Genomic DNA, 16,822 nt, shown 5'->3' with positions numbered 1-16,822 from the left:
TCGGTTTTGCTCATCCCTAACAAACATACATGTTTTAAGTGCATATTATACTGCTTAAAAGGGTGATACACGTCAATTGAATGCATATCTGGAATGTTTTTTTTAATTCACAGAGCAAATATATAACAAATAAGAAAAGACACAATTGCCTGTATTAATGAATTTGATGGTAATTTTGTCATTTCTTCTATTTTGCTTTTAAAGTAAAAAATGTGCTATGGAAATACTTTCCAATTATTAAAAACCGACAAATATTTGAGAAATTTGGTGAAGTTTTCAACAAGGTACATGCACAAGATTGAAATTAAGTATTTCATATTACATGTACGAATGATAAAAGCGAGAGAATAATTTAAATAATGAAAGATTTGTTCGAACCTGTGTGTTAAACTTTAAAGAAGTTTGGATGATCATATTTGGTAGAGTTTGCACAACATTAAAATGCCCCGCTTTGCGCACTTATATGCGGCAAATCGAAAATATAAAATATGTAAAATGTAATTTGTATCAAAAGATTTGGATCATTATTGGAGTGCGTTGAGTATTCAAATCAGTTGGTGATCTAAATTTGAATTTTCAGATTACAACGGTTGGAGATGGCTAAAGCGCAATAAGGAAAATTGGAAATGCATGGTACATCTTAATGCGATCAATGTGTAAAGCAAACTTATATTGTAATAATTATCCGTTAAGGATCATGTTGGGACTTGTGAAAACAATAATGTGTTTATTTGTGACATTGTGTATATGAATAGATTTTTGGATATGATGATATTGATGCAATACTGTCTTTCGATATTTGACACAAAAAATTGTAGTGATATTCCTTTATTAAGCAGTACAACTCATTATTACCCATATTTGTTAATACTTCATTAGTTGATATTAACAATTTATGAATATATTAGTTTATAACCCGTGCTTTGCACACGGGAATCTCAAAAATTATTTAATAAAATAAATTTATAATTCAAATTGAATAATATGATTATGAAAGATTAAATTATCTATATAATAAGTGTATTGCATCTACATATTATGATAAATTTATTCAAAAAGTACTTTCGTTACATATGTTATTTTTATGTTATATATTTTATGAGATTATTTCTATAAATAGATCTGTTAAAATTTAAACTTTACTTCAAATTTGTATTAAAAACTTACCATAAGTAACACAATTCATATTTAAAATTGTATTGCAAAATTTCTATAATAAAAATGGGTCATAATAAGTACATGGATCTTTTATAAATATAATATGGATACCAAACCTAAAAATGGATAGTCCACTGGGTCAAATTAAAGTTAAAAATCATATCCGAACCAAAATATGGATACCAAACCTTTGGAAAAGGTTATCCAGCAATTTATAATATATAGATATATTTTAATCTCAATAATAAATACAATTACATATATTAATTTTTTTAACATTAACATAAGTCTTGTAAAAATATAATACCATCCTGCTTCTGTTTACAAAAACAAGTGTATTGAAATTTGAGACGATACTTTTATTCCATTTGTTTTTGAATAGTCACGGGTGATGATGCACATTGACGCGAAATGATAATGAACAATATTTAGTATTTAGAATATGATATACCTAATTAATATCAAATTTGAAGAGTATGTGGAGTTCGACAAGAAGATAACAAGAGATGGTCTTACGATCAGTCACCAAATTTAATAAGTACCCCGGGTTTTGTAAAAGTATTCGAAATCTGACAAAAAGGTATTAAGCGGCTTTACAACTAGTTACCAAATTTGACGTCAGTAAATGTATGAATAAATATAAGATCCAAGAAAATCTTATAATAAGAAGATACGCAAAATTATAGTTTTCTTTACATAATTAATAGTTCATTTTCAACATAATGTTTACAAAAATAAGTAAATTAAAATTTTAAGATTTAACATATATAAAACCTCAATTCATACATTTATAACACAATAAAAATCTTTGGATCCAATTCTTGTCGAAACCTCAGATTTGTTAAAATAAATATTCAATTATAATTGTAATTGTAAGACATATATTAATTTTAAAAAAAAATTATATATTCAAACAACAAATCCCAAAAAATAAATATATAACTAAAAAATGTTACCATAAAAACCGTACATTTAACGAATATAAATTATAGAAACCCAGGCGGGTCACATACCCGACTTTAATCAATCAAAGCCAAGAACAAACTCATTTTCTTTTCTTTCTTTTTGCCCCCTATTAGCTACAGAGATTGCGAGTGTACACAAACACTTGATCGTTACACAGTTCGAGCAACGAGGTAAGTGATTTCAATTAATTAAATTCATCGATTTTTCAAACTGTATGTGCATATGATTTTTTTTTCCATTTATCTGCTCTAAATCTACTAGATTGTATGTTTATATGTGTATGCAATTGTTCTCATCTAACTTTACCTATACACCTGCTCCTTAATTTGTGTTTTTGGTTTGCTGGAACTAATATATTTTATATGTCGGCAATATTTGTATGTATTTGAATGTAGTGTTACTGCACTCAATTCCTCACTCATGTTTAGGGTTACTGTTTAAGGATTTTTTGGTTACAGGTTGTTTATTTTTCGAGAAACCGGAGGTACGTGTATCGTTATTGAAGTGTTTATGCAATGTTATTTTTTGTACTTTTAGTCAAAATTGATTGAATTCTGAATTTAGGGTTTCATTTCACAATATGACTACTAAGAAAACTGTATGTATGTGTTTAGATATTGTCACTGGGATTGTATATTTGAAATGCAAGGGTGTATATGTGCTCAGAATTATCCATAATTTTCCGTGTTTTTTAACTTTAATTATGAAACTTTGATGATAAGTTGTTGTAGGAAGTCTATTGATTTGTTCTGATAGAGCTATCTTTTTGTATGATATTTAGTTATTCACTGAGGCTGAGTATAATTATTTTGGCAGGAAGATGGAACATCCAGAAAATGAGTCTCGTTCTGGTGGTGAACAAAACCACGGTAAACCGGATGACGAGGTTAGTTATTCCTTGTAAAAGACTGGGACTTAGGAAGTAAACTATAAGCATTAAATTCTTTACTTATCTACAAGAAAGCTGGGATTCTCCGGTCACCCAACGAATCCCGTATCGCCACGCACCCCCGTAAATGGATACTTGGATTCTTGGGGGGCATACTCGGATGCTCAAAATTCTCAAATAAATTTCATCTTTTTAAATATTTGTGCTATGGAAATAAGTGATTTTTAGTTTAAACTTTAAACTATTGTGTTTTAGATGTTTAGACCATGTATTTTATTCAATTTGCAAAACTATTAGTTTTATTAATGAATTTCTATCATTTTTAATGGATTTCGTCATTCATAACATCAAACATATATTTATAGAAGTAATATATGTGCCGTTTCCCGCCGCATTCAAATTATTGTATTATTTTATTTTCCGAATCCATGTATCCCCCACACCCGCATTCCCCATCCTTATCCTTGTTCTATGCTTATTTATGTTTCTAGCATCTTTCCAAATCAAATGTTCAATTAGATTAATCTACAAATATCATTGTTGATTTTTTAGTGTTTGTTGTGTGGCAGTATTCCAGAAACATGGTATAAAAAAAATTACTTGAAAAATAATTAACTTTAATTTTGACAACTATATTAATTACAGTCTCAAAATGTGTTGGTCTTGCCATGATTTAGAAACACAGTAATACTAAAACTCCATACGAGTTCATAAAATTAATGATGGTTGGAATGAGTCTTGCCTGGGTTGACCTTTTTTTTGATGAACTTGTAAGTTTGTGGTATGCTTTCTCTCCAGATATATAACAATATAACTATTTGCTTGGTTGCAGGAAGCTGGGGCTCGCCTAGAAGAATTTAAGAAATCTGTGGAGTTTAAAATGACTCTTCGTCAGAGTAACCTAAATCCTGAAATTCCTGGTAATGAGTTTCAGAAGGGAACTTCTATTTGATACAAATTATGATTGTTTTTTAATTAATTGAAAAGAAGTCAGGATGTCAGTTATTATATATCATATCATTGCTGCATTCCAAAGTACGAATCAAATATATATCTAGTTAGACATCTTGGTGTGCTTTTTGGAAAATATAAAAACTGATGTTGTGTTTGGTTGGGTTGAATGAAAATGGGAGGGAACATGATAAAGTTTGTTTCATTTCATGATTGAAAATTGTTAATTTTCTTTTTTTCCTCCTTTACATTCCTAGAAATCTAAGTTAAAGCTCAAATTTGCTAATGTGAGAAGGAATTTTCCAATCTCCCTACCGACTTAGCTTCCTTGCAAATTTCATTAAAGAAAATTTGCACTCCCTCATTCCTGTTCACTCTTCCCTTCTCCATTCTTCCTTTCACCTTGGATATTGTCAACAATTTTCATCCATTTATTCCTCATTCCTAGCTGGATAACACATTCATAACTGAGGTATGAAAATTCTCAAAAATAATAGGCAAACATTTCTATCAAGACAATGTGAAATATTTCATCACAAATATTTAAAATTATTTGTAAGTAATGACACTACGTTCAGTATGTTAAAAAGCTCGGATATCTCAACTCTTGAATTATTAAAGTTCAGCAAGTGACTATTTGTATATTTGGTTTCTCCCATATTGCAGTTATTATACTTTATCCCTATGCTTCAAGTGAGAGGCTACACTAGTTTGAATAACCAGCTAATTGACGAAGTTGGTTTCAGACTTCATGTATAATATATTGTGCCGACTCTTTAGTACTTCTATATTAATACATCTCCTATGTTGTAGAATTGCATTGTATTTTGCAATACCCATCGGCTGTAATCATCAAATTAGGATAAGATATTTATGCTTACATAATGACATCAGCTAAATTTGTTGTTCTTAGACAATGTATGGTTGGGACTGAAGATTTCTGTCCAAAAATTCTGTTTTTCTCGATGTTTTTTCAGAGCCAAGTTTTCTCAGGACACTAGATTCCAGCATTAAGCGAAACACTGCAGTTATTAAAAAATTAAAGCAGATTAATGAAGAACAGCGTGAAAGTTTAATGGATGAATTGCGAAGTGTCAACTTAAGCAAATTCGTTAGTGAAGCAGTGACTGCTATTTGTGAGGCCAAGCTTAGAACATCAGACATCCATGCAGCGGTCCAGGTACCTATACGTTTGAACTAAATTTAGCAGACATGCCATGTAGTTACTTGTAGGGCTGTCAAACAGATATTTCGGATACGGAACCGCCTACATCCGTATCCGGATCCGAATCCGAAAATTCATATCCGGATCTGTATCCGAGGAAATATTTAAAGAATAATATCCGAATCCGGATCCGACAGATACTATCCGGATACGGATAATCTCCGGATCCGAATCCGATTTTCAATCAGATTTTTTTATTTTTATATTAAAAAATAAAAAAATAAAAAAATACAGTTAAAATTAAAATTTCATTTTTAAAAATGTAAATAAGAGTTAAAGTGATTTAATCCTATTTTTAATTTATTCAAAAATTAATTTTTATTTATCTTTTCAATATATTTGTTATCTTTAAATTGTTGAACTCAAATGATTTTTTATATATGTCAATACTATTTTTACAATTATATAAAATTTGTATAAACATAATATTTAATTATATATATATGTGTGTGTATTTATATACACCTACACACACTATAAATTAAATATAATAAATTTTAAATTACATAAATATTTAAATATAATATATTTATTCGGATTCAGATATTATCGGATACGAATATGCCTATATCCGTATCCGTATCCGCAATCATCGCATTCGAATACGGATAATATCCGCTTTGTTTCGGATACGGGTAATATCCGCTTTATTTCGAATACGAATACGGATTTTTCGGATGAATATTGGATTTTTCGAATTTTTTTGACAGCCCTAGTTTCATGTTATTTCTTTCAAGTATTTAGTTGTTAATACTTAAAAAGAAATGGTACTACTCTGGCTTCGGTGATAAGGAACCACTAGTTGCAACTTGCACCACTAATCAACCTTCATTTGTGCAATTTATGCAAATAGCTTATAGATAAAGTACTTCAGATTGATAGCCTGCCTGGATAGTTTTTTTTTCTTTTCATCCATTTTGCACTTGCATTTGGTCGTTAGATATGCTTTGCGATCTTGTTAAAGTTAGGCACTTTGATAGAACTTTTTACGTAGAAACTGTGATATATAATTTTTACATTCATCTCCTTACAGTTCCCCTCAATATTATCATAATTTCAAATTGTATGAAGGTCAAAAAGTTTGATATGCATGGTAGCGTCAAACTGAGGATTTACAGAACAAAAAATGCCAAATTTGAGATGTTAGGCCGAGGTTCATTTAGGTGTTAGGATTGCAGAGTGTTTGATACTGGGATTAAATGTAATTTTGTGGGAGTTGGTACAAGAAATTTCAGTTATGGCATTATTTCCTAAACAAGACCATTTTTTGGCCATTTAAATACGGCCATAGGAAGAACATCTTTCATAATAATTCTCTATGCATTATATCTCAAATTTTGCTTGTTTGCACTCCTCCCTGTGTTTCTGATATTCTGCCCCCTCCAAAATCCAGATATGTTCATTGCTCCATCAGAGGTATAAAGACTTTTCACCTAGTTTGGTTCAAGGACTCCTCAAAATCTTCTTTCCTGGAAAAACCCCGGAGGACCCAGATGCTGATAAGAATTCGAAGGCCATGAAGAAGCGCAGTTCACTTAAACTCCTCTTGGAACTATATTTTGTTGGTGTCATTGATGATAGTGGTGTTTTCATTAATATTATCAAGGATCTTACGAGCATGGAACACCTGAAGGATCGTGATGCAGCTCAGACAAATTTGTCTCTTCTTTCTAGTTTTGCTCGGCAAGCTAGATACTTTCTTGGACTTCCACTGTCTGGACAGGAAATTCTCGCGGAGGTATGTATCTTGCTGATTTATTTCATTTAATTGTTCCTTTTTTACGAGTCAGACAACCAGAAGCTACCCTTACGAGTTACCGTAAATGTATTTACTTAAATGTTGTTTAAGTTGGGTATTGTAAGGACTCCCAAGTTTCAGCTGCATAGCTTTGTACTTGACCTTTCTTGCAAACAATCTTCAAACTTCTGTTCTAATGGTCCAAGCTACCAATTATCTTTACAGACTACTAAGTTTCTCCGTTTCGTGTTGTTTGTTTCTCAGTTTTACAAAGGACTTAATATTACACCAGATCAAAAGAAATTTTTCAAGAAGGCTTTTCATGTGTACTATGATGCTGCGGCAGAGCTTCTTCAGTCAGAGCATACGGTAGGTTATTTTGATTTTCTTCACCTATATTGAGCATGTTTGGCTTATTTAGTGACTTATTACTTAAAGTTATGTTAGTCATCAAGCAAAAGTTTTTTTTTTTACTTTTAAAGTATCGAATGTGTTTGGACAAATTTACTAAAATTATTATTAAATAAAACTATACATTTAATCTGAAAAATCCAATTAGCTAAACAGATATATATTACCATTTATTTACTTTAATCTAAAGCTTACTACTTTACACAAGCCCAAACAGGCTCAACTCCTTGATTTTAAATTAAATTCCTTACATTTGATGGTAGGATGTAGCCAGGGTTCTCAAGATCATATATACTATTATGAACCAGTAGTGTGTAATGCGTTGTTGCCGTTAGGGTTAGGGAGTAAACATAGAACAAAAGTACAGTTTGGCTCTGGCACTTGGAAATGCAGTAACTTTTCTAGTAAGTTGGATTTAGTGTCTTACAGGTCAGGTACTGTAAGTTCGTTATATGATTATGAAAGGTAATATTATGTGCTGTTACTTTTGCGTTTAATATCTCTTTAATGTATTTATTCCATGGCTTTTGATGAAGTCACTGCGCCAAATGGAGCACGAAAATTCTAAAATTTTAAACGCGAAAGGTGAGCTCAGCGAGGAGACTGCAATTGCATATGAAAAGCTCCGAAAGTCATATGACCATCTATATCGTGGTGTTTCTGCGTAAGTTGATTTTCATTTTCCTAGGTGTCGGTTTGTTTTTAAATTCTGTTATGATGTTTAAATTATTGTTAGCTGGACTTTGAATGTTGGATTAAATGGCGAGGCCTTCGGCATTGTTGGTTCAATAGGGTGATTTATTGAGAGATGGTTGGACTTCATTCTTTATTCCATAACCTTTTCCCATGACTCCATTCCTGGCTAAGTAGTATACAGATGTTGATTAACATTTCGTCAGTGCTGTTCAACTATATGAAGCATGGACACTTGCGTACATTACTCCGACACTTTGCTATAATTTACATGTAAATTTACAGTAAGAAGGCTGAAGAAAAAGTAATTTATTTTGAAATTCTAAATTGGAAATTTTATATTACTAGTCCCTTAGAAGTCGGAACAAAATGGGTTGTAAGGATTATGTGTGATATCTTTGTAAGGTGATAAATGATAAGTATGCATTGGTTTGTGGTTTCTGAATCCACCTTGTGATTGTTTCTCATAGTGTTAGTTTATTTCAAGTTCAAACGACAATAATAAGTTTGCTTTCTGTGTTGTAGTTTAGCTGAAGCACTTGACATGCAACCTCCCGTAATGCCAGAGGATGCTCACACAACTAGGGTCACTACAGGGGAAGATGCAACATCTACTGGTACTGGGAAAGATTCTTCTACGCTTGAAGCGATATGGGATGATGATGACACAAGAGCTTTCTATGAATGCTTACCAGACCTTAGGTTTGTTTTACCCATAACAATTTATTCAATAAACAGTTATATACTCGAAGTTTAGAAAAAAATAGCCAGGTATGTGCTTCCCAAGTACTTCAGTGTCTCGGTGTATGCAAAAGGCTAAGTGAGCATAAAAACTATAAATTCCACAAGATAATTAGAACTTCTAGAAAATCTGGTAGATCAACTTTTTTACCTTTAATACCAATGTTATGCAACATAAATTGAACAGCCTTGGGAAAGATATGTAAACGTGCAAAAGTATCTAGAACAAAAAACCTGATATAGTGATAATCCAGTATATAAAATGTGGAATGTGTCACCTTTTAATTCATCTGTATTGGCTAGTTTAGTTGCTTTCAAAACACTGTGAAGGCTTCTAGTGGTAAATATAGTCTGGTTATCTGTTTCTGATTTAAAGTATTTTTTCTCGAAACATGTAATACAACTTTATCGCCCTTTATTTTATCGGTAACTGATGCATTGCCTACTTTTTCCAGAGCATTTGTTCCTGCAGTATTATTGGGAGAATCAGAGTCCAAGGTAAATGATCAATCTGCAAAGACACATGAGCAACCAAGTGTAAGCATTTCCTTGTCTATTATTGACACAACTATATATAATGGTTATATTGATATGTACAAAAGTGAAGTCGAAAGAATTATATCTCTACGATATTTAGAACTCTCTTTCTTTTTAATTCATTGTTCCCGACATTTTCAGAATGAAATGTATCATGTGCGACCTATAGATTTTTGGTTTCTCTTGCAACGTGGTCTCAAAATTTATTATTAAATTTAACATGGGATGCGTGAAACCACTTCCAATGATTTTAGCATTAAAAAAGTAAGGCATCTACTTGATATGTTTCTTCACTTGTTTTGTTTTACTTATAAATTTGTACTACTTTATTAACAAGGTTGAAGTATGCTACATTATTGAAGGTCGTTTACTCATCTCTTGGGAGAAATATTCTCTATTAGTTTCCAGAAAGCAATCTAGGTGCTTCCAATTTTTTGACCTTTTCTACAGGTTTTCCTACTTACGTGGCATTTCGTTTGTGTAGGATATGACTACCGAATCAGACCAGCAGATTGTTACACAAGACATTACAGAGGTTTCTGCAGGTTCTGAAGGACTGCATGATTTTAAAAGTGGAAAAGAAAAAGATGATAGCAATGATAAAGAAAAAGGCAAGGAATTAGAGAAAGAGAAAGGAAAAGAAAAGGAAGCTGATCGAAGAGGTGATATTGAAAAAGAAAAACTTAAAAATCCCGAAGGAACTAACCTTGAAGGTTTGTTGCAGAGGCTCCCAGGTTGTGTTAGCCGAGACCTAATTGATCAGTTGACGGTGAGTAATCACACTCGACATGTAAAATATAACTGTCGCACAAAATGTTCTTTTAGATGGTGTTTTGTAATCTTTAGGCTATGTTTGTGTGCAAACATGACGTAAGGAGTTGAGATAAGACTATTTCTTTTAGGTTTTCATTAAGGACTATATAGTCGGCAAATTAGTCCTTTTAAGATGGTGTAACTTTTTTACTTTTATTTACTAGCGGATACAATCCTTAGAGAGTGTTGGATAAAATGGCCCGTGGATTTAGACGATTAGCACAAGTCCTCTACTCACTTTTTAGTGAAAATTAAAACAAATAGTGCTATCCCATTTTCAATCCCTAAAAACATTCAGAGCCTGAACACATGATTCCTATTAGTGTTAAAAGACGCTTACAGTGTTGCTTAGCCTAGATTTTCTATGACAATTCTCTTAGATTATATTTTGGTACCTTCTATATAATATAGTTGTTATCTAGGACGCTTCTTTATATTATTATAATTGTTTTTTATCGTTATTATTTTTAGGTGGAATTCTGTTATGTGAACTCAAAATCTAGCCGCAAAAAGCTCGTGAGGGCTCTATTTAGTGTCCCCAGGACATCTTTGGAGTTGCTTCCATATTATTCGCGGATGGTGGCTACTTTGTCGACTTGTATGAAGGATGTGTCTTCCATGCTCATACAGTTGTTGGAAGAAGAATTTAACTTTTTGCTAAATAAGAAGGTATATTGCTCTGAGTCTGGAATAATCAATGATTAAGCTTTTAGATTTAGTTTTGGTAACTTACATATTTTTCATTTTTTTTCAGGATCAAATGAATATTGAAACTAAGATCAGGAATATTCGGTTTATTGGAGAACTCTGCAAATTTAAAATAGCACCAGCGGGTCTTGTTTTTAGCTGTCTAAAGGTATAACAAATCTCTCTCTCTCTCTCTCTCTCTCTCTCTCTCTCTCTCTCTCTCTCTCTCTCTCTCTCTCTCTCTCTCTCTCTCTCTCTCTCTCTCTCTCTCTCTCTCTCTCTCCCCCTCTCCCTCCCTCTCTCCCTGCCTCCCTCCCTCCCCCTCTCTTTCTCTCCATCTCTCCCTCCCACTCTCTCTCTCACTCACTCACACACACGCACTCAGGTCCTTTACTTACACAAGACAGAATGATTCACCTCTCTGTCTACGCTTGGTGGTTCTCGATATATCACGTTAATCCTACACATTGTGACTTGTGTGGTATCCAAGGCTTTCTGTTATAATTTTGAATTTGTTGATATATATGAAGTCATTGTGTTCATTGGAGAAAAGGAAACTGGTTTTATATTCGCTAAACAACTGGTCCTTTCCGCCCTCTTTATGCACATATACTTGATACCTCTATTTTTGACCAGGCATGTTTGGATGATTTTAGCCACCATAATATTGATGTCGCGTGTAATCTTCTTGAGACATGTGGCCGTTTTCTTTACCGTTCGCCTGAAACTGCTGTACGCATGGCTAACATGCTGGAGATATTGATGCGTTTAAAAAATGTGAAAAATCTCGATCCCCGTCATAGCACTCTTGTAGAGAATGCTTATTACCTGTGCAAGCCACCGGAAAGATCTGCACGAATATCCAAAGTCCGTCCTCCGTTACATCAGGTGTAATGTTAACTTCAGTTTTGTCCACAATTCTCGAGTTCTGCATCTATTTAGCAACATTACTAACCTTCAGTTGATGATTTGCAGTATATTAGAAAGCTAATTTTCTCGGATCTTGACAAGTTATCAATTGAACACGTGCTAAGACAACTTCGTAAACTACCGTGGAGTGAATGTGAGCCCTATCTTTTGAAATGTTTTATGAAGGTTCACAGGGGAAAGTATGGTCAGATACACTTGATTGCTTCCCTTACTGCTGGCTTGAGTCGATATCATGATGAATTTGCTGTTTCTGTTGTTGACGAGGTTTGTTCTTTTCAGTAAGATTATTTATAGATAATAACTGTTTTCTGAGTGGGCATGTAAATATATGGATATATCAGAGGTTCATTTTATAAAAATTCCATGTAGCCATGCATTGAGATGATTATTTTTTTGTTCTTTCCTAAGATTATTTTGCTTATATACTAGCTTACTGTAACCACGTTTTTTTAAAAGCATTAAGTTCTAACAAAAACTGATGATTATTATGAATATGACAGTCTGAGTCAATCTGTATTTTTTTGTTTATCTATTTGAGTTTGTGTATGCATTTGCATTTATATTCTGACATCAGTGGAATTTCATGTTAAATTTAGGTTTTGGAGGAAATTAGGGTTGGATTAGAGTTGAATGATTATGGAATGCAGCAACGGCGCATTGCACACATGCGTTTCTTGGGGGAACTATATAACTATGAACATGTGGATTCTTCTGTTATTTTTGAAACACTCTATTTAATTCTCGTTTTTGGACATGGGACAGCTGAGGTATTCTACAGTTTAAACTTTATCTCGAGTATGTGTTGGTTTATTATTCTTCATTTATCCAAAAACATGCTAAATATTTGCATTCTGGTCTTATTAAAGGCATGCAGTGGATGATATCTGTATTTGAATCTGTGTTTTTTTTAAGTTCTTCTGTAGGAAAGTGTAGTTCTAGGTGGATTTAATGCATATATCGTGTTTGTTTTCTAAAATACGTCATCTAATTGCCAAATACACCAGCTACGCGTAATCAATTAAAAATTATGAATATATATTTTAATCTCTTTCTTTTAAAACTGTAAAACTTGTTCAGGAATAATTAAAGGGAGTCATCTCCAGTCACCAACGTTGGTATATAAGAAGTACCACTATTTTAATGCGTAATTGTAAGCGGTTAAATGTGTCTGCTGTGCCAAATTTTGGTGGTATACTATGTATTAACTGGAAGGTTATAGTTCTATGTAAACTATCAAAAATATCTATTCTATTCTTGATAGATGTCTTTACGTGGCACTATATTATTTCTTATCTTGTACTAGGCATCAGAAGCTGTGTCGCTTTACTAAGCTTTTAGTTCAGTAGCATATTAACTTGTTTGAGCCATAAAACTGCATATACATATTTCTGTTTTTTTAGTTTTATTTATTTTCTTTGTTGAATGCTTTTCTATCATTATTGATATTTGTAGGAAGATGTATTAGATCCACCAGAAGATTGTTTCCGTATCAGGATGGTTATAACGCTTCTCGAAACATGTGGACATTATTTTGATCGAGGTTCCTCAAAGAGAAAGCTTGATAGATTCCTTATTCACTTTCAGAGATACATACTAAGCAAAGGTGCGGTGCCACTGGATATAGAGTTTGACTTGCAGGTTAGATTTGTAAATGCTCTTTCCTTGTGATGAAGGTGTTCTCCCACTGGCTTTCAAGATTGACCACCACTTTACTCCCTCTTAATATATTTATCGGTAATCCATATTAGGAACACGAGTATAGAATAGCCACACTTAAATTGTGCAGGGTATTCCAGTGATTGTATTCAAATATCACATATCGCTTACAAAATGAAGCATTTGCAGGACCTATTTGCAGACTTGCGCCCCAACATGACAAGATATTCATCTGTTGAAGAGTTAGATGCGGCTCTTGCTGTACTTGAAGAGCATGAACGTAAAAATTCAACTGAAAAAAATAGTACTGAAAAACACTTGCGCTCGGAAAAAGTACCTAGTGGGAATTTGGGGCATATTTCAGTTAATGGACAAATGCAGACAGACGGTGTTAAGGCAAATGGTGAGGCACATGAAGAGGTAGCTGAGGACACTGATACAGACTCTGGAAGTGACAGAAATAGTCCAGCTGGACACTATGATGAGGAAGAGATGGATGAAGAGAATCATGATGAGACACGTGACAGTGAAGATGACTACTCCGAAGGGGGTGGTAATGCTTCTGATGAAGATGATGAAGTTCGAGTTCGGCAAAAGATCACCAAAGTGGATCCTTTAGAAGAAGCAGACTTTGATAGAGAATTCAGAGCTCTGATGCAGGTAATCACATATCTGTTTGTATTATGAAGTTTCTGGAGTATCAGTTACCGATTTTTCCATTTCCTAGATTATTAGTAGAAAGAACAGAGATGAGAAATTGAGCAAGGAGAACATATTTAGTTTTATTTAGCAAAAAATAACTATTTAGTTTCTGAAGCTTGATTCATCTTTATAAAATGTACCAGAGATTGATTCGACTACTTTTTTTTGACACGATTTATATTGCTATGTTTGAACTGACAACTGTGAGGTGAATGCAGGAGAGCTTGGACTCCCGGAAGTTGGAGTTGCGGGCTCGGCCAACTTTGAATATGATGATTCCAATGAACATTTTCGAGGGACCTACAAAAGATCATCATGGAAGGGGCGTGGAAGGTGAAAGTGGTGATGATACTTTGGATGAAGAGGCGGGAGGAAGCAAGGAGGTTCGCGTGAAAGTTCTTGTAAAGCGTGGCAGCAAGCAGCAAACTAAAGAGATGTTTATACCCCGAGATTCCTCACTTGTGCAGAGTACCAAGCAGAAGGAAGCTGCTGAACTTGAGGAGAAGCAAGACATTAAACGGTTGGTCTTGGAGTATAATGATAGAGAAGAAGAGGAACTGAATGGATTAGGTAACCAACCAAATAGCTGGATCCAAAGTGGTGGTGGTAGAGCTTCTAGCCGAGGCCACACATGGGATGGCCATAGTGGGAGGGGTGCTGGATCACGTCATCGGTATCATCACCATTCTGGGGGTGGAATCTTTTATAGCAGAAGAAGATGAGATTAACCAACATTTGGAATGTAGAGATACCAAAGAAGCCCTGGAAAGACCATACCCCCCACCCCCACCCCCTCCCCAAAAAAACCCACCAATGCAAACCCTTTACCAAACTGGTGCAGAACGAAAAATGTCAGCCGAATCCTTAGATCTATGGGAAGCTCACTTTTGTTTATGGAGGTATCATCGAGGTGGTTAAGTTACCTTTTATCTTTTTAATACATATATTTTCAGCTGTCAGCGGTTATCTCATATTAGTACACAAGTAGCACTGCAGAGTAACAGAGTTTGCCTGACTGAGATTTTTCTGCTAAAAGCTTCATGAGAGTTGTGCTAACAATGTTTATCTATGTATATAAGTTGTCTGACTTAAAAGGGAATTGATCAACAATGTGTATCAGTGTAATGTATATGCATGCAGACTTTAGCTAATTCCTTGAGCATTCACTAATAGCTGGGACAGGATATTTAAGGAAAAGAAGTGTGAAATACAAAGGAAAGTGCTGGAGAAATTACGTAAAGTACTGAAATAGGGTATCAGATATATACATATAATCTGCATTTTTTGTTCGAATGTGTATTCTTGTCGCAAAAACTAGATGATTCCTATATCTGGGATGTGATCTACCTCTTTGTTCGAATGTGTATTCTTTTAGAAAAAACTATATGATTCCAAAATCTAGGATGTGAACAAATTTTCTTCATAGGTTTGTTTTTATTTATATATTATTATCAGGTAGGTCTGCTTATGCCTAAGCTGCAGAAATTCATCCACATAGACATAGGTCCCAGTTACGGTGTATATTGAGAGATGGCGTAGTAATAAAGAGAGAACCGACAAAAAGAAAAAATATAGGAAGGTAAGTTAAACTTTAGCCTTAACGGGTTAAGTATATTATGCCAGCACACCACCATCTGAATAGGAAACAGGAATAGGACCAAGGGGATGCGTATTGTTCTTGTACAAATAATCAAGAACAATTCTAATAGATTGTTTATAAAATATTAGAGCATCTCCTAGATAGTCTTAAGTTTCTTTTCAAATATGATATAAAATCTAGGTCTCTCTTCAAATATGATATAAAAAATTGACTTTTAGCGACTTAATATTATACATTTATCTCTAACAACGCTCTTTAAATAATATTTTAATATTAAATTACATTTATTGAATAGAAGTACAGTATAAAGTGTGTGTTTGTATTACTTAGTAGTAAAATATAATTTAAGAGTAAGTGAGCTCCAATTTTATTTATTTATTGACTTTGAGAGTTTGTTTAAAGAGTTTGGTGAAGATGCTCTTAGAAATGTTTTATAAACCGGACAACTTGGAATTGCTTTGATTTTTTGAGAGACTAATCGACATGCATAAACCAACCAGAAATATATATGTGCAATAGTATGCTATATTGACGACGATACAATTAGTATATCTGCATAGTACAGACAATTAATATAATCACCAACCAGAAATACTTAGTTATCTAAGGCTTTGCTTCCTAGTTTTTATTAGAGAAGTTTTCATTAAAGAAGTAAGTGACAGGGAGGTAAAGTATTTTTATCTCAAAAACGGGATGAAAGTTTTGGAGGTAAAATATGTATAATTTACGTTCATGATCACTTATTTTCGTTTCTTTTTGGGAGCACCATTAGAAATGAAAATGAAATTATTTTACTTATTTTCCATTTACTTTTCCCTTTTTTTAAAACTCGGGAGTAAGAGGTAAAAGTGTTACTGAAACTTGCATATAGCTACCTGTATTAGGTTTACACAAATTCATACTCTCTTGTACAATTAGAAACATTAACTTTGTAGAGAGATATGTTAGTGATGTAGACTTCCAAACGAATAAAGTAGCACTTGAAGAGCGTCGTTCCGGCAATAATTGTTTCACCATGTAACACATTCAGACTTGGTGAATCATGATCCAAATAATACGTGTATACACTGTGAAGGATCCGAGAATTTACTGAGAGGGAGACTTCATTTGCAGGAAAGATAATTT

The 16,822-nt window shown here is 33.4% G+C and overlaps 1 protein-coding gene across 2 annotated transcripts; it reads left to right on the top strand.

Annotated features, from left to right (window-relative positions):
* Nucleotides 1-2,149: 2,149 nt before the first annotated feature.
* Nucleotides 2,150-15,443, top strand: LOC141693265 (regulator of nonsense transcripts UPF2). Of its 2 annotated transcripts, none has more exons than XM_074498297.1 (18): nucleotides 2,150-2,294; nucleotides 2,941-3,010; nucleotides 3,846-3,933; nucleotides 4,942-5,144; nucleotides 6,583-6,927; nucleotides 7,192-7,296; nucleotides 7,875-8,002; nucleotides 8,557-8,733; nucleotides 9,228-9,270; nucleotides 9,794-10,078; nucleotides 10,594-10,791; nucleotides 10,877-10,978; nucleotides 11,446-11,697; nucleotides 11,785-12,003; nucleotides 12,336-12,506; nucleotides 13,192-13,377; nucleotides 13,585-14,055; nucleotides 14,316-15,443. In XM_074498297.1, exons 2-18 carry the CDS (start codon nucleotides 2,945-2,947, stop codon nucleotides 14,817-14,819), a joined length of 3,543 nt encoding a protein of 1,180 aa, XP_074354398.1. In that variant the 5' UTR covers nucleotides 2,150-2,294; nucleotides 2,941-2,944; the 3' UTR covers nucleotides 14,820-15,443. The 2 variants fall into 2 exon arrangements, with proteins under 2 accessions (XP_074354398.1, XP_074354397.1); XM_074498296.1 differs by having other exon boundaries at nucleotides 9,228-9,309.
* Nucleotides 15,444-16,822: the final 1,379 nt, after the last annotated feature.

This window comes from Apium graveolens, chromosome 10 (assembly GCF_009905375.1).
Source record: "Apium graveolens cultivar Ventura chromosome 10, ASM990537v1, whole genome shotgun sequence".
In the NCBI taxonomy this organism is placed as follows: Eukaryota; Viridiplantae; Streptophyta; class Magnoliopsida; order Apiales; family Apiaceae; genus Apium; species Apium graveolens.
This window is presented reverse-complemented; position numbering and strand designations above follow the sequence as displayed.